Below are 22,160 nucleotides of genomic sequence, written 5' to 3' on the forward strand. Positions count from 1 at the left end.
ATGACACCAAATTCAAAAAACGTTGCCAAATATTGTTGAAATTACGGAAAAATCAAAATGGTGGGAAAAGAACCATTACTGCAAATTAAAATTAATTCCACGAAGAAAAACGTTCACCAAGACGAATGGGGAGATTAATATTCTCTTTTATAGTTGTAATTATCATAAAATAATTTATGAGTTTAAAAATAATGTCAATCTTAAATGTCAATCTTCAATAAAGAGTAAATATTCAAGAAGGCTTCGTGTAAAATACGGGAAAAACCGGAACACTTTTGCCAAAAAGTTGGAACGACCATAAAAACAGAAAATACCGGGTCTGTCCCGGGAAATGCAGGACGTATGGTCACATTACTAGTGTCTGATTTTTTTCTTTTTAAACAAAACGTGGATACTGCATATGAATTTCTTAGAATATTTATATATATATAGCATGAAGTAATCTAAAATAAATATGTGAAAATGTTCCGCTAGCAGTCTTTTTTTCCCTTCACTTCAGGAAGAAAGGTTGAGTTCTGGAATCACCACAAAAGAACTCATTCTGAAATTTCAGAAATACTTTAAAGTATTTCAAACTTGAGGGATTAAAAACCGCCGTGTGTGTTTCTGACATTTAGTGAAAATTTTGTGCCATAATTGGCAATTTAATCATAATTTAGCGAGAATTGGCGCTGTCCCGTATTAGTCAACAGATTGTCCCGTAATAACGAACTCATTGTCCCGTATTTCTCTCGAGAAAATATGGTCACCTTGTATAAGCCACAACTTTGTCGGCTAGGATATCGTTGAACTGTAGCTCGCTTGTTGCTTCATAGATGGCAGCACACGTTCAAATAATTTGGGCTACTTTTTCCCTACTTTTGAAGAGGATTTTGGCTGGAAATTTTTTTTAAGGACCTGGCAACTCAGCTTTCTTTCTGTACAAAGTTACTGAATCACCGCCCAGCTCGCAGTAATCAAAGTAAAATAGTCAAACGAAAATTGTTTCGATATGAACATTACTGATGAATCAGGCGAGGGTAATATCTCTTTTCTTTCTGTTGCTAAAAAAAGTTCGTAAGTTTATCATAGCCGCTGTACTAAGATCTGGCAACAGACCTGTCACTGGCGCTTTAGTTAAAAGGAAAGAACGCTACCTGTGTTTATTATAATTCCATGAAGTATCGCATCCCCCAGTTTCAGCCCCACTAGAACCCGAAACAATCATAATGCTCGCTACATAAATACGCGAAATGATACCAGCGGCATCACATGGGGTAAAGAAAGGTAATAAACGATCTTTGTACGACGAAAATCACAAAATGCGTCATTCAACCGTAAAGCTGGGTTTTCGTAGGAGCAGGTTTCCTGTGCCACACGCAACGTGATTCGCCCAGCGCGACACGCCGTCCACTCACCATTAAGAAAAATAGCATGGCATTGCAGTACGTGGGCTTAAGGACTACAAATATAACTCGGAAACCTGTGTTCCGGCCTATGTCAATTCGTTAGAAATTATCCAGGGAAAAGTGTGTGTATATATATATAAAATGAGGTGCATGTGAGATTAATAATGAAAAGTAGTAGTATATCACATGCTTCAGTAGATCCGGGGGGGGGCAGTGATTGCGTTAGTTCTAATGACTAAACCCTCGTTCTGTTTTTAGGTAGTCTTATAGAGCTTTGTTTAAGGTGCCTACTGAAAAAATTAGGTGCGATATGGAATCCTATATTATAGAAACACCACCAAGCCTAAGAAGTAATGGCTAGATTTTGAGCTAAAAAGTACCAGCTTATCTATAGGCACCTTGACTAGAATTACTAGATTGCGTTAGGTCAGTGTCTATGAAAAAAAAAGATGAAGCAGCTGTGTGACCCAAGATTCTGAGCCCAAAAAATAACTAAACACAATGGAGTTGTTTCTTAAAGATGAGTAAAATGGAAAAAAAATCCTGAGCTATAATACAGCCAATAGCTCTAGACAGGGAATCGGGAGAGGAACTGACAGCAATTTATGTTATGCAGATAATATTAGAAGAAAAAAAACCAGTCTAGTTGATAGATCGTTTTATATAAATGCTTTTAAAAAAGTGACTCTCAGAATCGCTTTTGCATTTTGTTTCATCTCAATCAACTGTTTGCCTCAAACAGTAGACAGGGCCATTTAAAGAGTATGGTGAGCCCCCGAGCCAAGTGATTTTTCTGAGCCCCTACCTGACAAATACATGCTTACACTAGAAAATTTCAACCAGTTCTCATTTTTGTGAGGCTCCAACTCCTCTTTGGGCCCATGCATTAAGATGACATTAACAGTAGAGCAGAGTCAAAGAAATCATCACTGGAATAAGTCATGACTGATGTCTTTTTATTGTGTGACATCTACGTCACTCTTCCCATCAATTGGTTAGGAATTTTCAAAATAAAATAATATAAATGCAATATTCACACACACATCACTTTCCTGAAGCAGACTTTCAGTTCAAAATGAACGCCATGGGTTACTGTTTACTGAAGTTCTGCTGTTTCACTCCAAATGCAAAGACACCATACATTGGCACCCACATCCTGGAGCAGTCCCCCTAGAAATAATTTGTCCAACAGGAATTTTGACAAAATATTTTTAGGAAACGTAGAATTTGATCGAACAAGCCTTTTCTACTCAACACTCGCTTATATAGTTTCATTATTTGTGGATTTTTTCTGAAATCTCACTAAAATAACCAAAAAGTAAGGCAAATAAAAGGGAAAACAACACAAAATTTCTAATACGTTTTGACACCAAATTAGTGTTACCTTAGAGGATAAATCAGACCAGAAATCACATTTGGTTGGTTACCAAATCTTAACTCTTGGTTGCTCAACAAAAAAAATACGTCGGTCATTGGGGATCAAAATTTATGACTCAAACAGGCGTATTTTTTCCACTGAGCAACTGGGTGTTAAGATTTTGTAACCAACTCAAATGGGATCCCCAATCAGCATGATTTATCCTTTGAAGATGGCACACATTGTATATTGAAGCCCTTTAGGAATTTTGTGGTTTTCCTTTTATATTTGCCCTATTCGTTGGTTCTATTTGTGTATGAGGCAAAGGATTATTAACTCTTTCATGTTATGAAATACACCCAGTGCAGGGGCAGCTGCAACTCATGTAGTGGCAAAGGGTGCCACAATAGGAGGAATGCTAAATCAGAGGTAAAGGGAAAAAAATAATTGCAGAAAACAAATGTTTTGTATGTAAAATTAAGATGGAATGGTTCATAGAGAGAACTGTAATTTTTTATGCTCTTTTTGTCCCGGACCAGAGGGTGTGCGATATTCACCTTTTAAACCTCTTCAAAATTACAGGGGTGTTAAAATATGTGCTTACCTCAGCTGATTAAGCATTTAGCGGTGGCTCTCGGTCCTTATGGTTGGTGTTCAATGTCAAAGTCTCTTGATTAATGGTAATACCTCTATTGTATTTTTCTTTGTCCGCAGAATATCGTTATATCGAGATTTCACTGCAGTTTTATTATGTGTCATACTAGCTATAATACTCGGCGCTGCCCTTGTTTTCTCCATTTATTGGGAGGATTAAAAAAATGACAAACCATTATAAAGGAATAAATATATAATACTGGCAGGATTAAAGAAGTGACAAACCATTGTTAAGGCATATTCATGTCTAAAATGCATTACTAGGGAATCACGGTAACCAAAGTAAACATTCTGAGTGATTGTTGAGGCTCAGAAACCATTGTTGCCCGATGGTTTTTTTTGTCCATTTTGGGCATTTGCCCTTTCCTAACGAACTTTTAAAATAGCCTGTCATTCAATCCGGGTCCTGTTTGGTATATATTCAAAATTTGGCAACGATTGATCAAAAATTGTGCATTTGTATAGGCCCCAAAGCAGAATGTTTAGCACTGTTCTGCGACGAGCCCTCCTGACTGGAAATGTTCTGCGGTAAAAATTCCCATGCATGTAATAGTGTTTTTTTTTTGCACTTTTTCTTAAATTCTTCCAAATTGTTCTGCAATAGCGCTAATTGTTCTGCGACATACGCCGCAGATTTTGGCACATTCTGCTTTGGGGTGTATAGGGAACATACACTCAGTCAGAAAATCAATTATGTATATATGTATGTATGCGCAGTATCAAATTTTCTTTAATTTCTCTCAGATAAGATATCCACCACATCTCTATAGTTTCGTTGTTCACCAAGCAAGCAAGTATACTCATACTACACCAAATGAAACTACTGTAGAGTCTCTACATAACGAACCAGTTTGAAACATGTTTTACACAAAACAAAATTTCTATCCAAACGTTTAACTTTCCATTAATTTAGAACATCAAAGATTATTACTCTCCAACCTTTGTCAGGGTCACTGCCGCAGTGATGATTTTCAATCAGAGCTTGCTCTTTGGTTTTGTTTATCTGCTTCATAATCGTTTCAAAAAGTTGAAACGAGGATATTCAACTAGTTTGCAAGATGAACTTTTGTTAATAAATTAAAATTCTTGTTGAATTTTTGTTCTTCTAAAATTTTCAGTTTTTCTAGAGAGAGCATTTTTGTTTTTTCAACGTTATGAACGGTGGATTTGACACAGTCAGCAAGCAGTGCGTTACATTTCGTGCAATACTTTTTGCGGGAAAACGCTTTAAACGAGAAATCTCAAGTATTAGTAACAAGAGTTGGCACAAGAGAGAGGAAAATAAGTTGCACTAATTAGGAAAACGTTATAAGTAGGATCCACTGCATTGTTGTACAAAAGCTTGCAGAAAAGCTGTCTCAGTGAATCATGGCCCACCCACGAGAGAGGGGCTGGCGGAGCTTGAGGTCTGGACCATTCTCGTCATTTTTTGTCTTTTTTTCACACTATTAGTGCAGCCTACGGGGGCCCCTGTTCCAGGATGTTGGGCGGGGGCCATGTGCTTTATCGGCACCCAAAGGCAATTTCCCTGTGGAATGTGACATCTGTTTATGTCAATTTTTATTCCATTCAGACATTATGGCCTTCTACGAACTGAAACAGCAGGCGTTGCGCGGTAGCTCTGAGGACACACACAAAATGCTGGTGTCCTTATACATCAGTAGCCATGACTATCAAAATGTCTTTTGTTCCTTCCTAGCAGAAGGACTGCCATCCGAGAGCGCCCCCCCCCCCGTACATTGTTCTTTTCTTGGTTTCCATTTTTTTTCTTTTACTTGTACATGTGTATTGTTAAAAAAAATTGCAATGAGAATACAAGGTACATATTTCAAGCTATCCGTCCATACGAGTACAAATTGATATGACTGATATTAAAGAGTCCTGTCTATTTTCCTATGGGACATATTTGAAATCGAAAAGACCTTCCCACGGACCCCTCTGACTCCCGGGCCCCAGAGCTGGAGCCCTGTCAGCCCCCTCATGTGGGGGCCATGAATAACATGTAAACTTCAAATGAATGTTGGAGTCTACAGCACAAATAATTTTTGTTTACACCAGGCATAACTTGTTACAACACAACAGAACTGGTGCCCTTGTTGAAAACATTCACACACACAAAATATATTTCAGTTCGTTTTTAAATTCTTGAACTGATCACAAATCAGATTCTCATCAGATGTTTTCGTCTGAACAAAGGAACCAAAACTAGAAGTATTCAGGGAATGTGATGAATAAAGAGAGGATCACACAAACTTCTTTTGTGGCTGTTTTGCATGTTGGGTGCCCTGCGATTTTCTGAGCATGGGCTATTTTAAATAATGATACTGTAGTACAGTATTTAGTGTCTGTTGGCTGCCTCTGGCTGCAAGGGAGACCTGTCTAACCAGGGCCATAGCATGCCTTTTCAAGGCTCTGGCACATACTTTTTCTTGGGCCCCTTGAAAACATGCAAAATAAGTGTACATTTTTTTTTGTGATGCTCTTCATTTGGCCTTAGTTTCCCCAGTCTAATTACAGTCCTGTTCCTGACAATCAGTGTGGTTGTTGACTACAGCTGATTGGTTGTAGATTGAAAAGGTTCCATTAACTTCACTCCTGAAAAATAAAGAGGAAAGCATTCTTGAAGCCGTATGTAAAAGAAAATAACAAAACAAAACCAACCTGGCTCAATTGAACAACTCACAAAGAAATACGAGTGATACAGAATTTTGGTTTTATTTTCATTGAAGAAAATAAGTTTTGTGTAGCTTCTTAGAATGAAGATGGGTCATACCTTTGACAAATAGCTATCTTTGTCAATCAACTTTGGTTTTATTTTTTTGCTTTAAACTTATTTCTGTAAAATCATTTTTAAGGTTTAATCTTTAAAGGTTTCTAAAATCTTCATAACAAAATCTTTTGAATCCTCTCACCATGACTGAAAGAATATTCTCAAACTAAAAATTGTCATTTAAGGTGATTATGCCAGAAATTGTTTCGTTTTAAATGTTTCTGGCAGTGCGAAAAAGTTAATAAAAAGTTGATAAAAAGTTATTTTCAGGTTCATTTAATTAAAAAAAGTAGCAACATATTGGAATTTCTAAAAAGTATGTATCTAATTGATGAATTTAATTTTTTTTGGAGGGAAATAAAGAGAGATCAAAACATTTGTTTTTGTGTCACCATATAGGCCTACATTTATGCAGACGTAATGACCACAACTATATTTTTAAACATAAAAGTTTATATATGAGATTGGATTACTATAAGATAAATGTATTTGTGAGAAATCGGAAAAGAGAAAATATTTTAACTATAGCATGCTGAAATTTTTGCAGCTGTCTTTCAATTAAGGTTCTCATGAGCTAAGAGGCTATTGTGAGTTTAGGATATCTTCTGATGGCGCTAACTGCTTTTATTGGAAAAATGCTGAGTTGATATTCTTACCTTGGGGGGGGGGGGGGATCGTAGTCCGAGAGAATCTGCGAAATTATTTTATGCTATATCTCAACAGGTACACAATAAAAATTAAAGTCAACAGTATATTCTCTAACAGAATATCGTGACAACGAAACCTAGTTAGCCCATACTCCACTGGTTTTAACACCTTTACATATTTGTAACTATATTGGTATGTATAATATGATCATAGACCTTGTGAAGACAAATCACACAAGACCTTATGCATGCAAAGAACTTTTTCTCAAGGTTTAGTTACCAGACTAAATATGTATATTGCATTTTACTGCAACAAGGTCTAAAAGATGTTTTCATGTTTAAACTTGCAGCTGATACAGCCTCTACAATTTTTTTTTAATTTTTCATATGTAAAAATAATTTGGAAGCTAAATTTCCAAGAACATATATATATTTTATATATATCCTCATTAAAGAGATATTTTCAGGTTTTTTGTAGTAAATGGGGGGAATGATGAAATAAAATTAACAACCAATTTATCTTTAAAATAATTCAACTAATGACTTTCTATTCATTAGAATATAAGTTAATAATATTCTAACTTATATATTAATTATTGTGCACTCAAAAATGTCAAAATATGTACCAAAAATGGGAAAATATATGTTAAAAAAATCACCATGAAAAAAAGCATATGTTTTTGAAATGCATATGTTCTATTTCTCAGTGCATATTCATTAAAAAAAAAGTGTATCGTCACATATATATGCATACACTGGTAACTTCTACATATTTTTTATTTGGGAATTTTTAATTTTTAGGCTGCTCAGTAATAAAATTCCAATAACAAAAGAATTTTGACACTATTTCGAAAAAAAATTATATACTTTTGACACTATCTCTAGAAATAGCATTACAAGGAAACAATTGATACTTGGAAAAAAATACAAACATCGCTATTGACTAAATACCACCTGCAGGAAAAAAACAGATGAAAATGTTATGAGCGTTATTCATTTGAAAAATTATTAAAAAGTGATTGAGCTTTAATAAACCTTCAAAATTATGCACTTATTTTGACAATTCTTTGATTTTATGCATATGTATGCATTAATGCTAAAAAGGACTAAAATGTACAAATGCAATATACTTGAATATAATCCGGGCTCTATAGTTAAACTATTTCATAGTATATTCAAGATGCTGCTGCAGAGGAAACATTTCAGTTGGCATTCTAAGAGGTAAAATTTCATTTCTGTCGGTTTAACCTTTTTTTTGATAATTAAACTAAAAAATGTGCTGTAAAGGTTTTTGTAATTGCAATAATATGTCTAATGTGAAATTGAAATTCTTAATTTAATTAAAAATAATTTTTGTCAAGCATAGTTAAATAGAAGAATTGCCTTTGATCTCTAACAAGGGCACCAAGGGTTTTCACCAAACTTGTCTTTGTTTTTTAAACACACTTATAATCAGGGCTTGACAAATTCAGAAAAAAATCTAGATGCCAACTAAATATTTTTGAGGGCCAAGCCTATTTCTTTTCCCCGAGCTAGATCACTCATAGAAAATTTTAGTTGCCACTATGATCTAGGATTGACAAGCCCTGATTACAATAATGTAATTTAATAATTTTGATTATTAAATTATATGATTATCTTAATTGTGCATTTTTAATTGGGTTGCTGTATTTTAGAAAGACATATGACATCCATATTTGTTATAGGCATCTTTTTTTTGTAGCCACCTCCTTGGTGCCTGTTGTGGCCTTGCATTTGTATTTATTAATGAGTTTATATTAGAGCAAAACTCATGTTAATCAAATTAATTAGCATAAGTTCAAAAATTGTCTGCTTTTCTATTTTGTACATGTGAAAGTTCAAAAATAATTATTTAATGATGCATGAGCCTGTGAACATATGAGAAAATTTTATAAATCAGATATTTTAATGCATGCTACAGTATTTATATTCAGACACAATAAAGAATGGATAGGTTTACATACTTTATGTCAGATAATTTGCATCTAGAAAATGAAGAAATTTAGTTTTCCCCTATTTTTTACCCAGAAACCTGGGGTTTTTTACCCATTAATTCATAGTTTTAACCCTTACCTGTGGAGCATATTTCAGGAAAATGTGTCAAAAATGGGAAACTTTTTTATTCTTTAATTTTGTGCATTTTTAGCGCATTTATAGCTAATCCCGCCTAACTTCCAAAATCTTCAAATAGCTCAAAATGTGGAACAGGTATCACCACCTATTGAAAAAACAATGAATTACATTAAGCATTTGATAAAGGGAAACGAACTCAGTTCGGGATCAACGAAATAGAAACATTGATTTTTCTCCTGCCCAAAGTCAGTTTGGGCATTCCAAATTTGGCGCTGGTGGGTTGCCTGAACTGGATTCAGTTGACACTGGCAAGGGGTGGATTTTATTAACCCCTTGCCAGTGTCAACTGAATCCAGGGTTTTTACAACCCTAAATGCTAATGGTCCTGGAGCTCACAAAGACTGAAAAATGTAGATTAAAATGAAATTGTGGTCATGCTGATATTTATCTTAATTTCAGTGGTTCTAAGATTGAACAGAACCAGGAATTTCTAATAGTTAGACATCTCTATCCATGGCTACAGATGAGCTAACAGAATATATCCATAGACTTTTTCAAGTGGTACAGTAGTACATAATTCAGATTTGGATTTTGTTATGGAAGGGGAACGATTTTATGGTACTTGATCCTACAAAAAAAGTTTCATTCTTGTAAAAATTTTGTTATATCCAATATCCATAAACCTGGCAATTCATTATAAACAATATTTTGGTATTGCAGGTTGATTGGAACAAAAATATTCATAACAACCCATATTTCATACTATCCAATTTTGTTGTAAGCAGGCCCAATTTTAATATCTGCTTTAGCCAAAAGAAGATATGTAAAATAATAGATGTTTATCAATACATTACATCTGGACCATTGACATGTGAAAGTGTTTCTCAAAGTGCACATCACACATCCTAGGGTCGTCAACAACCATTGTCAGGGAATCGCAGTGGGCTGTCAATATTGATATACGCCTATGCAATGCTAAAAAGTTTTTTTCTTCAATGCTATTGTGGGGAGCTGCTTACATGAAATAGCTCAAAAGCTTTCTGAAAGAGAAATGAAGGTTCTCAGAAATTCAGTTCACAACACTGCTATGTTATGTCAGCAATTGAATATGTTAGCAACTCATTCACCAAAAAATTTCTTAGCTTTGAAAAATCATCAATAAAATCTTTGTTATCTGAAACATTCGTGAATTGAGGTATCAGTGTATAATTAAATATAATTTCATGCAGGTTGGTTCGTTGGTTAGTGACGATGTGTCATTTCACACAATGCTTTGTTAACTGTTTGCCCATTTACGAGACATTACTGATTAGTTTCCCAACATTTTATTTTGTCAGATATATTTAACAAGTTTGACTGTATTTATATTGCAGTTTCAATAGCTGAAATGATGTCCAGGATTGCAAAAATTGAAAAGGACCTTCAGGAATTGGGTAATATGGAAGAAGCCATTGAAAATCCTGGGATCATTGGTATTAATAAGCTTTTTAATCAATATTTTTATTCATATTGTTTGGAAAAACATCATCTCTAAGAAAATGACTATTGTATCGGCTGCTGTGGTGGTTGAGTGGTCACAGTGACGAACTCTCACTGTGACCACTGGACACAAGAACATGGGTTCAACCCCATGCTCTGCTCCACATTAGTGGTCTTCTGAAGTTGGTTTTCTGTGGTTCCCAACTTTGAGGTGCAGCGAACCAATCTCCCCATTAAAAAGTCTCGCCACTTGAGAGCAACAGGTCTACAATGTTACAAATCTTCAGTCATCACACTTCATTAATAATTCATAAAATAGATGGTAGACGGCAGCACTATAACAAGCATTATACAGAAACAAACTTCATGTTAAGTTCCCAACATGTATCAATGGATGAGGTGCATGTGTGGTTTCTTTGTAGTAGTCACAGTTATATCATGAATAAATACAGTCGATGCTGGCTTATTAAAATCGCTGATAATGTTTAACAATGTTTCCATTCGGGTATTGTTATCATTTTAGCAAAGAATGTAACAGACAAATATCATAACATGGGGGAAAATTGGGCTAGGGTGTCTTTTATATATATAGTATTACATACAAAATAGAAGGGTGACTGAGAAAGCAATGGAGAATTTGTTTCTCACTTTTCCCCTTGATTTCCACAATGTCAAATAAAGATACCATTTTCTGAGATTTATTGCTGGTACTCCCAGGGCTGTCTTAAGAGCACCACGGGCCAAGTGGTTTTTCTGAGGCCCTACCAGGTAAATTATAGAAAATTTCAACCAAATCTCATTTTTGTGAGGCCCCTCTTCTCTTGAGGCCCCCCGAGCCGTGCCCGGATAGGCCCATGTATTAAGATGGCGGCACTGGGTACTCCAACTATATATAGCATTAAAATTTGTTACAAAATGCCATTATGTAAAGAGTATGACATAGTTACAGATGCAGGTTTGTAGTGCTACAAGATATGCATGTTGTTGTCTATCCCTAATTCTTCGGCACTTTAGTATATCAAGATCATTCAAGTGTTTTTAATAAATAATACACATATATATATATATATATATATGTTTAAATCAAAATTGAGCAAGATTTATTTACATTGTTAGTAAATGAGAATGTTTTGAGATGAGTGTTTTCCCATGAATAATTCTGAAAAAAAAATTGAACTTGTGACTCAAGGTACTGCTGTATAAAATTACTACTAAGTTTTGCATGATTAGATTCAAGTTTTTATACACATTGGAAGTTTATTTTTTGTGAGATGGACATTCGATGAAATTTAGCCTGCATTTACAGGAAAAAATACGAGAGAAATTTTCTGGCATTTGCATGATCTGCCATTCCCACAGCGATTCACCAGCTGTCCTGAGCGACTTATGAACCAACTGGAACTTTTTTTCTCAAAAGCTGATTATGAAGACTTAAAAATCACCATTCTGGCAACAGAAGATGATGCTGAAGAAAGCCTTTTACAGGAACTAGCTCAATATGTAATTTTTTTTTCTGGTTTGATATATCTGTATTCATTCAGCAGCATACACATGGTGTCCAACAGACTCCCATTCCTTATAACAATGTTTCTTAATCTTCATTTATCCATGGGGCTCCATTTAGACTTCTTTTTTTTTTTTCAATAGTCGCCATTTTAACCAAGGCCTCTCACATCCTTCAGCTCTTACTTTTAAACACTTCTGCTCACTAACTCACACTTTCTACTTATTAAATTGATTTCTTTGCAAATTATAGTATACAAAAATTTTATACATAAGTACAGACCCCCCCCATCAGCCTCCATTTTGTGGATGTTCTACAGGATTCTAAAAGTAATCACTTTTCTTGACTATAATTTCACTTTAATCAGGGTTTCTTAAAGTTTTATGTTCCATAGATCAGGGTTTCTTAAAGTTTTATGTTCCACAGATCAGGGTTGTCAAATTTGCTCCCCGGGTAGATAGATACCCATTTCCCCCCCCCGGGCTGGGTTTTTTAGCCTAAAAAACCCCGGTTTTTGGGGGGGAAAATGGTTTTTTTTTAGGGAATATTGTTTGTTTTCGAAGAAAATGTGTTACTTTCAGGTTAAAATTTTAGTTTGAGCTTAGTTTATGTATTCCAAAAATTGCTGCATAGTACAGTGTTTAGAATATGTATATTTTTAGATATACATATTTTTAGAATATGTATCACAAACACCCTTTTTATAATTCTTCTACCTTTTTTATGTAAGCATTTAGGTATGAGATCCACATATTAAAATATTTTACAAGAAATCACAAACAGAAAATTGTAACCATGGACCTTCGTTTAAAAAATATACCTGATATATGTGATAAGCATACTTACAGAAATTTATTTATAATACACAATAATTTTTCACACACACACAAATAAATTGAAGCATCTGTGAAGAAGCGAACCAATGTATGTAAACTGAATTTTCATTCAAAAAATATTTACATGTTTTTGCAATACTTTTTTATAAGTTTTATACAGGTACACCAGACTTTCATAACTGAAATATCAAGAGACAAAAATAACATTATTTTATAATGAAAAGAAAATAACTGTGGGATTCTTGAATTGAACATTGGCAACGAACATCTTCAATTGAAACAGAACAAAAAGTATAGTTTTTCTTATATGAAAATAACACCTAAGCAGAAAATAAGCCTTAGCTTGATTTTTCAAGATGCTGGTAATATAAGCCCGACCCAGAAAATTTGCCTGTTAAAATCGGCAGCCAGATGAAAACATTCTGTAGGTCTGTTGCTATACATGACAGGTTTCTTGTATAAAGTGAAATTAATATATAATAATGTTATTGACATTTATGTTAAATGATAATTCAAGTTATTCTGTGGTTTTAAGTTCCCAAAAATGGCTAATTTGGACAAGTGGAAAACACCTCCAGAGTAATGAATCCTCAGAATGACTTATCTCCTCCTCTTAGCCAGATCATTTTTTAAATTATCACTGCTCCTTTAAAAATATTTCAGAATTTAATTTAATGAAGTAGGGATATTCTTTAACAGTGAGGAATTTAGGAAAAAGAGAATCATGAGACTTCTGAAAGTTTGGGTTCAATTATAAAAAAAAAAAACTGTGGTTCTGGTTACATAGCTGAAAGGTTTTATTTTTGACTTATCAGGACACTTTTGGTTACATTTTCTGCGGAGTCTGAAAAATTTGGAGAAAAAAAAAATTCAGACACCATTCTGATTTCTCAGAATTTTCAATATCTCCAAATTCATTTATTTTACCACAAACAATTTTCTTGCTGCAGGTTCTGCATACAACTCAAGGTTCAGATATAATTACACTGAAGTGGGTGTGTTTGTGTGTGAAAAATTATTCCCTTACTTATAATCATGGTCAATTTTATTGATCAAATACATAGTTTAACATTCACCAAAAATGTATACTTAGACATAATATAAGATGTACACATAAAGGATGTGCATTAGGGTGGGTTGAAAAAAAATATTTTATTTGCAAATCGCTATAGTGCGGAAAAGTAGCCTCCTTTAATAAGAAGAAAAATGACGTAAAAAAGTTTCAAATCGATTGACATCTTGTATCGTACTTGAAGTTTATGAAAATTGATGAAATTGAACATTTTTCATACATTTTTTTCATATTACTTAAAATTTGATGATCGATGTGCAAAAGTTTCTTATGCTTATTTTATGGTTCAATAAAGTAAAATAAATTAAAACATCATTGATATTGCAATGTTTATCGGTCCCACAATGTGCTCGAAAAACTGGAATTGACCAAATTTTTGCAAGTTTCATTGTACAGCTCTTTGCATGCTTTGTCAGAACAAAATGACCCAGAATTTACCATGAAGAGGTGGCTGCACAGAGTTTCACCTACACTCTATCCAATCAACCATTCAAAGTAGGAGAGTGTATGTACTTTACATTATAGTTACCAAAATTGACTAGGATTTACTGGTTTACAGTTTCTTCTATTGTTTCTTTTCCAAGTGTTCACGTTTAAAGTCTAACTTTTGCACAATGAAACTTGCAAAAATTTAGTCAATTCCAGTTTTTCGAACACATTGCGCAACCGATAAACACTGAAATATCAATGATGTTTTAATTTATTTTACTTTATTGAATCATAAAATAAGCATGACAAACTTTTGCATACCGATCGTAAAATTTTAAGTAATATTAAAAAATTAAGAAAAATGTTCAATTTTGTCAATTTTCATAATCTTCAAGTACTATGCGCGACCGGAAGATATCAACTGATCTTAACATTTTTTATGTTGTTTTTCTTCTTATTAAAAGAGGCAACTTTTCCGCACTATAGCAATTTGAAAATGAAACTTCATTTTTTTTCAACCCACCCTGTTGTACATACATGTTTAAGTTACATATTTTGAAGTTGTGGAAAAATAAAATTCAATTTTCCTCCCATTTTGCCCAAAAATTCGCCTGGGCTATAAGTGAACAATTATTCTCTTATTTTATTATTCCTAATTTTATTAATCAAATACATAGTTTAACATGCACTAAAATATATATATTTAGGCATAATGTAAGATGTACACATGTTTAAATTAGATATTTTGTGGTTGTGGAAAAAGAAAATTCAATTTTCCCCATTTTGCTCAAAAAAACCCACCCGGACTGGTGTTTTACAACCCTGCCACAGACTCCTTTGCAAAATAATATTGAGTACATAGGACTGAGTACAAAGCAATGAGTTAATAATCATATGTATATGAAAAATAAATCTTTTTCATCCAAGCTAATGGCCCATGAAATCCCTTCAAGGATTCTTCTCACCCATATTTAAGAACATTAATTTGGATGCTTCACACTTGTTTTTCATCCACTGGTGTCTGTCCTTCACTTAATCACCTGTCAAGGCTCTCCTTTGCTAGATTCTCGCCCTTAGAATATCATAGGGTTCTATGGCTCTAATTTAAAGAATTATTTCCTTATAAAGTGGAGACTCACCTTCTATATATATATAAACCCATGAATTTAAACCCCTTCATTGCTACAGTACTTGACTATAATGTCCTTGTCTTCACGGTGACAGAACATGTATTTTAAATTGGTTTTTTGATCAGAAAAATAAATTTGTGTATAGTAACCCAATAAGCATTTTGCATGATTTTAAAAAATAAGTTTCACAAAAGATTGGAATCTTCAAATCTGAAATTGATGAATTATTCATAGGTTCATTAGGCCTCAGCATGGGCGGAGATACGGGGGCGGGGGCCCAGCATCAAAGGTGAAGTCCACTGATCTAATGCATATATGTATAGATGAATCGACAACAGCATCATCTTGCCCCCCAGACTTCCAAGTCTATCTCCACCTATAGGCCTCAGTATTGAAGTGACCCACCGTCGCCATAGTGGTGGTCGGCTGAAGTTGGTTTCCTGTGGTTCCCAACTTCGAGGCGCAAATGCGAGCTGATCTCCCCATTGAAAAGTCTCGCCACAGAGAGCAACAGTCCTACAACGATAAATCATTCAATCATAACACTTCACTCATAGTTAGAAAAACTGGTGGCAGATGGCAGCACTACACATAACAAGCATTACAGAGAAACAAAAACTTCACGTCAGGTTTCACTACACGTACACGCACATTCCCGCATGTACCGATTCGTTGGGGGTTCCGCAGAGGAATATGGACGAGGTACAGTAGTAGTATTGAAGTGACACCTTCATCATTCTTTTGAGATTCGAAATATCACATCAGACTTATACTGCAATGATTATTTTATGTTGAATACTTCATTTTGTCAAGTATATCAAGACCCTGTAATTGAGCCAGAAATTTTCTTTGAACAAATCTTTCATATATAGGAATCAGAATGAGGTTGACAAATTTGATACATAGCAGCTCTGCATTTGTGTGGGCACTGTGATAGACTCTCACATTGTGAGGATCCAGGTTTAAATCTCATAGGCAACACAGTAGCGGTTGGCTAAAGTTGATTTTCTGTGGTTTTCCAACTTTGAGGCATGAATGCAAGACAGTCTCCCAGAGCAGGCAAACCTTGAACATGATACTTACATAAACACATATTCAGGCATCAACCACTTTTTCACTTCTAATATGGGAAAGAGACAGCAGCCACCAGAATAAAAAGAAACAAGCATAACACTGACAACATAAATAATTTAGGGCCATGCAGGGTTGCATTTGATGATGGATGGCCCTTGGCCTGTGTGGCTACATTGGTCGCATAGGACATTGCTCAAAGAGTGGCACCAAATCGAAATTGAGAGGGCAAAAAAGCTTTGTTGACCAAAAGAACATGGGCAGGGAGCACCAAAAATAGGACTAGCATGGGTAGAGATTTTTTTCTTGAGCCGCTCCTGTTTATTGATATATACACCATATTTTAACGTGCATACGGAGCCTCTTTTTGCCAAAAATTGAGTCCCAAAAATAGGAGGGTATTTCTTATACATTTATAGTATTACAGATATGTCTTTTCAAATTTTTTCCAAATTTTAAGCCTAAAAAATCAGGGGGTTTCTTATACATGTTAAAATACAATAATTCAGACAGATTCATATGTAGATTCTCAGATAATTCATTATATATATCTAGTATTTGTTTTCTGTTTTGAAAAAAAAAAAGAAAACAAATATTAGATATATATGTTACTGCCAAAGCCTGAAGTTGGTCACTTCGAGAACTGAGGGTACAAATTAATCATTGAAGAACCGGAGACATCCTGCTTTGCATTTCACAGGTATCAAAACATTCCTAAAGAATGGATGTATACTAAATATTGTTGTTAGTATACAAAGGAACACTGCAGCACATCACAGAGAACATGACTGTACCGACTTTCAGCACCTCTAATCACAATAAATGGCACCAGAACGTACAGTACATAGTCCAAGGTCAGTTATATATCAAGCACATATAATTATATGTATGATATATTTTGTGATGTGCAACAACACCACATACTACATTTTGTGGGGCTGGTTCTGTATGAATCCCTCTGTATGTTCACAGGAAGAAAATTACCACTGCTTCTATATCACTAGAACCCGGAAGTTTAGGCACTAAATATGGTCGAAATGGGCAGGCAAAAAGACACTAAAAACGCCTAAAAAAAGGCATTCATAATTTTTGGAAGGAAGAAAAAATAACTAAGAACAAAGGTATTAAGGGTCCAAAAAACTAGCTGAAAAATCGGTTGCACTTAATCCGTCTATTGTTCTAACTATAGTTTATAATAACTGCATTATTATCCAAGTTAAATTGATTTCAAGAGTAAAATAAAATGTTACTAGAACCTCAGGATTAGGTTAATATTTCAGGGTCACTATTACCAGACTCGGAATCGGTAGAAAAAATTATCTGTGGGGCTCCCTTGAGTTGCGAATGATTCTCGTTTATTTGGAATAATCATTATTATTTCTATAGTTGAAACGTGGCTGTCTTGTTCTATTTTTGTAAAAAGAAAAAATTATTTTTTCCATATTACCATGTAAGCGGGACTCCTTCAAGCGTAGGGGGCTCTGTGTGGCCATATCTGTCTCACACCCTTGGAGGCGACTCTTGCCAATTCAATCGAACACTAAATATGTATTTTTAATAAATAGCCATGGTTTTTTGCAGTGCATTTATGGTGGAAAAAATTAAATCTAAACAACATAGGCCCCAGAGCCCTGTCTGTTCCTACCCACCTTGTGTGAGCCACGAAGTCAACTCAAGACATCTTGGGAAAATCATTGGTCTGCTATACACATACAAGGCAGTCCAATGAGTGAGCGAGACATTCTGTGAAGTCTGGGGGGGGGGGGGGAAACAAAAATTTCTAGTTAGCAGATAATGCACCAATCTCTAGGTGAGAGTTAAGAAAGGAAAACATTTGAAAATCTGCAGTTAATTGAAAATTGTAAATCTTAGCAAATGCTAATAATAGTCATAGTCTTTCAGGAAGGTATGTAGAATGGTCAGAGGTGGTGGGAAAATATTGCATTGAATACAAAATATTGAATGGAGTGAAATAATATTAAATGATTTTAATAGATGAACAACGAATGAAATGAATTGAAAGGATACCTCATCTATATCTCTTCATGGTTTACTGCAGTTTTATTTACAAATTATTCAAGTTGATAGTTTTAAACAAAATTTATTTTATTGGTTTAATATTTTTATTGTTAATATATATTTTTTACAGGCCATAACAATTCCATGTGATTCTGAACAAGATGCATCAGAACGATTGTTGTTTGAAGTGAATAAATCAGTGGCACAGAATGACAAACCAATATCTATCATCCTCATCAGTGGTAATTTTTTCTTTTGATAATAATTTTATTTTATTCAGTCAATTAAATATAGGCACAAAACATTTTGGGACTAAGTCAGGCCGGAAAAATAATAATTGTTATGTGTATATCTGATAACAAGAGAAAGAAATCCACATGTATATAATATGAAGAAATAAGTGGCAACAGGAATGGAAAGGATACATTAAAAAAAAAAATCATCTCTCAGTGACATAAAAAAGATGAAACATTATATTACAATATCGGACACAGATTGTAAAAATTTTCCTGAGTTAACAGCCATGATTTTAAATTTATAAAAAAAGTTGTGAAAAATGATTGTTCAATTATTATCTGTGGGAGTAAATTATGTATTTTAAGAGCTAAAATGCAAGACATTTTTTTTAAAAACTAGTAGTTTCATTTGAATGAAATAATGAACCTCTCTGCTAATTATACAAAGTACAGATGACTGAAAACCAATCGAAGATAATTGGAAAGAAAAGTCACATTCCACTGTGGAGAATCGAACCACCAACCTTGCACTTTCCAGGAGCGTGTTCTACCATTAAGCTACAGAGGAGAGACATTTTCTTTTCTAAGAACACAGTGTTCTTTTTGGGCTGAACGGTACTGCACAATAGACAACCTCCCTCCTAACTCAGCAGCAGCTCGTAACGAAGTTAGCCTCCAGATGGCGACGTAGAACGAAACGATGAACCTCTCTGCTAATTATATGAAGTGCAGATGACTGGATACCAAGCGAAGATAATTGGAATCCAATTATCTTCGTTTGGTATCCAGTCATCTGTATTTCGTATAATTAATGGAGAGGTTCATTGTTTCGTTATATGTCCCATCTAGAGGCTAATTTCGTTACGAGCTGCTGCTGAGTTAGGAGGCTGTCTATTGCGCAGTCCCATACAACCCAAAAGGAACACAGTGTTCTTAGGAAAGAAAATGTCTGTCCTCTGTAGTTTAATGGTAGAACACGCATCCGGAAAGTGTGAGGTTGGTGATCCAATTCCCCACAGCGGAATGCAACTTTTCTTTCCAATTATCTTCACTTAGTATCCAGTTATCTGCATTTCTTAGTTTCATTTGGTTTGGGTACTTGTATAGTATGACGTCTAAACTGCATTCTAGACTTATGTAACTCTGGATTGGAGATGGCCACTTCTTTTATAAACTATTTTTAAACATATATGGATATACAATATGTGGGACTTTATTTTTGTTTATTATTTTCAGTTTTATAATTTTTTTACAATTCTTTATATTCAGAAAACTTTTTTTTGTTGAATGTTTTTCCCTTTCATATTTTTCAGATAAATGGCAGTCCTGGAAAACAATATCTGAAGTAAAAAAAAGAGAACTAATTATTGTCCATACAGAGGATGTTGAACATGAATCGCACCCTGTAGAAGAAACGAATAAAATATCGGCATCATTTCTTTTATTGTCAGATATTACCAAGTTCATTTTAGACGTGGTAATTAGGGTTCTTTTGCATTTATTGGCTAAATTATTTAATCTTGAATAAATACATTGATCTACTCTGTTCAATATTTATATTTTCATGCCAATTGAATTTTTAAAATTTTCTTATTACAGGACCTTTGAAAGCTGTCATTTGAAGTTCACAAGCAAGATACGATTAAAAGAAATATTCCAGCCCCTTCTCTATAGTAGAGAGCTGATAGATTTGATATTTACATGGGACAAAAAAAGAACAGAAATATGAATTTCTGTAGGTCCAACAGGCATAACATCATTGTTCATAATATCTACCTTGAAATAGAAATAAAAAAAAAATGTTTCTTATTAAAATTCATTCACCAATGCTTGCAAGTATGAGTTTTGCCTGAAAATGAAAGATTACTTATTTACTCATAACAATGCAAGATAAATAACTAATAAATAGACCATAATATGGCTTAGAGAAAAAAATCTATAAAGTTATAGTTATGGCCAAAAAACGCAATCGCCCCGAAGCTTTAGACATGTAAAAATTAACACAAGTTGTTTCACTGTTTCAAATAGTCTTTCCCCAATTTTACTAAAAAAAATCCCATGATTAACCACTTGAACTGAAATGAAGAGTCCAGCTCGTCATGAAGTTTCTTGAGCAAACTGACAATGACGAGATGCACCCGTCAGGAATTATTGACTGTTGAAACTTTTTATAAGAGAAGTATATGTAAGTCATAGCAAGTCTATTGCTTTGGTACATTTGTTTGCTTGCTTCTAGTAGCAGTTTGAATGTAATTTGCATAAAAGATGCCAAGTAGCACGTAGCACTGCATCTTCTGGAGCGTTTTGAGAAGTATCATACACGTATATACACATATCATAAGTTTATTACTATTTCAAAATAAACCTGAATATAGGTGAGGATAAATATATACATTTACATTGTTTGAATTTGTTGGAAATACATTAGCATTATGTTGAAACACATACTTTTTTCTTTAAAAGACTAGAACTGTAATATACTTTTGTTAAACATTATTGAAGAATATTTTGACACTAATTATGTTCTATTATGTATATATATAACAAACATTCATGTAAATGTATGAAGCAAATATTGTTTTCACTAATTACAAATTATTTTAGCAAGAAAACCGTAAGTTTCTATATCAATTCCTCCTCTTGAAACGAAGGAAATTAAATTGTGTCTGATCAGTGCTGCCTGAAAATAAATTGCAGTTCAAGGGGTTAACGAATTTCAGCTATTATAAAAAGTATCAATATATTTTGTGCAATGGTGTCGCATAAGTAATAATTTATCCAATCATAAAATATATTTCATATAAAATGAAAAAATAAAAAATAATGAGCTTACCTCATCTGGAGTAGATGCTTCCAATACATAGCACATGAAGTTGTTAGCTGTTGTACAGGTGGTATCACTGCAGAAAAAGAGAAAAAATCTATTTCTATACACAAGGTAAAATAAGTTTTAAATAAATTTGTATTTACAAAGCTTCAATTAATTTTGCAGCAAGAAATACACACGGGAATTACATGGGAATTGCATATCCACCCAATAATGACAGCAAACAAATTTTGATAACAGTCTTTGCAACCGCATGCTGATACCTCAGTGAAATGCTTGTCAACCAAGACCTGCAATAGAGCATTTTGAAATTAATATGATTATTATCAAACAATTATTCAATCTGATTAAATCTTTTTTGAAGCATAGATAATAAACAAATTTTGTAATTAAACATTGAAATATAGGGAAACTGCAATATTATGTGGCGCTGTGGGCTTTCATTGTATTCTTAACTGACTTGAGTATATATCAGAATCAGACATGAATATGAGCTAAGTAAACAGAAGTTCAAGAGTGAATAACTTTAATGACCTTCAGAATTCTATACATCTAAACATGGCTTAACACAAAAAAGGAACAAAAATCGATAAAGTTATGATTGTGGCGAGGGAATTGGCATAAGCTATAAAACTTCCATGGAGACC

The 22,160-nt window shown here is 34.0% G+C and overlaps 1 protein-coding gene and 1 long non-coding RNA gene across 4 annotated transcripts; one reads left to right on the forward strand and one right to left on the reverse strand.

Annotated features, from left to right (window-relative positions):
* Window positions 1-882: 882 nt before the first annotated feature.
* On the forward strand, window positions 883-20,517 carry LOC149083420 (uncharacterized). 3 transcript variants are annotated; one of them, XM_089236711.1, is made up of 6 exons: window positions 883-1,019; window positions 10,284-10,382; window positions 11,696-11,889; window positions 18,581-18,692; window positions 20,000-20,163; window positions 20,286-20,517. In XM_089236711.1, exons 1-6 carry the CDS (start codon window positions 992-994, stop codon window positions 20,292-20,294), a joined length of 606 nt encoding a protein of 201 aa, XP_089092837.1. In that variant the 5' UTR covers window positions 883-991; the 3' UTR covers window positions 20,295-20,517. The 3 variants fall into 3 exon arrangements, with proteins under 3 accessions (XP_089092837.1, XP_089092836.1, XP_089092838.1); XM_089236710.1 differs by lacking the exon at window positions 883-1,019 and adding an exon at window positions 1,111-1,266; XM_089236712.1 differs by lacking the exon at window positions 883-1,019 and adding an exon at window positions 1,122-1,256.
* LOC149083421 (uncharacterized) lies at window positions 5,682-21,775 on the reverse strand. The gene is made up of 3 exons (XR_016193258.1): window positions 21,693-21,775; window positions 21,520-21,586; window positions 5,682-5,994 (listed from the first exon to the last, which is right to left on the reverse strand). It is a non-coding gene; the product is annotated as an uncharacterized LOC149083421 (long non-coding RNA).
* Between the last annotated feature and the right edge of the window lie 385 nt (window positions 21,776-22,160).

Source organism: Pholcus phalangioides, unplaced genomic scaffold (assembly GCF_987345545.1).
Source record: "Pholcus phalangioides strain wild (caught in Gottingen) unplaced genomic scaffold, Ppha-v1.0 ptg000009l_1, whole genome shotgun sequence".
NCBI classification, from domain to species: domain Eukaryota; kingdom Metazoa; phylum Arthropoda; class Arachnida; order Araneae; family Pholcidae; genus Pholcus; species Pholcus phalangioides.

Coding starts and splice junctions, on each gene's coding strand:
- LOC149083420 (XM_089236710.1), top strand. CDS start 1,233: ATGATACCAGCGGCATCACATGGGGTAAAGAAAG. Junction 10,383..11,695: donor TGAAAATCCTGGGATCATTG/GTATTAATAAGC, acceptor CTGCATTTACAG/GAAAAAATACGAGAGAAATT. Junction 11,890..18,580: donor TACAGGAACTAGCTCAATAT/GTAATTTTTTTT, acceptor TATTTTTTACAG/GCCATAACAATTCCATGTGA.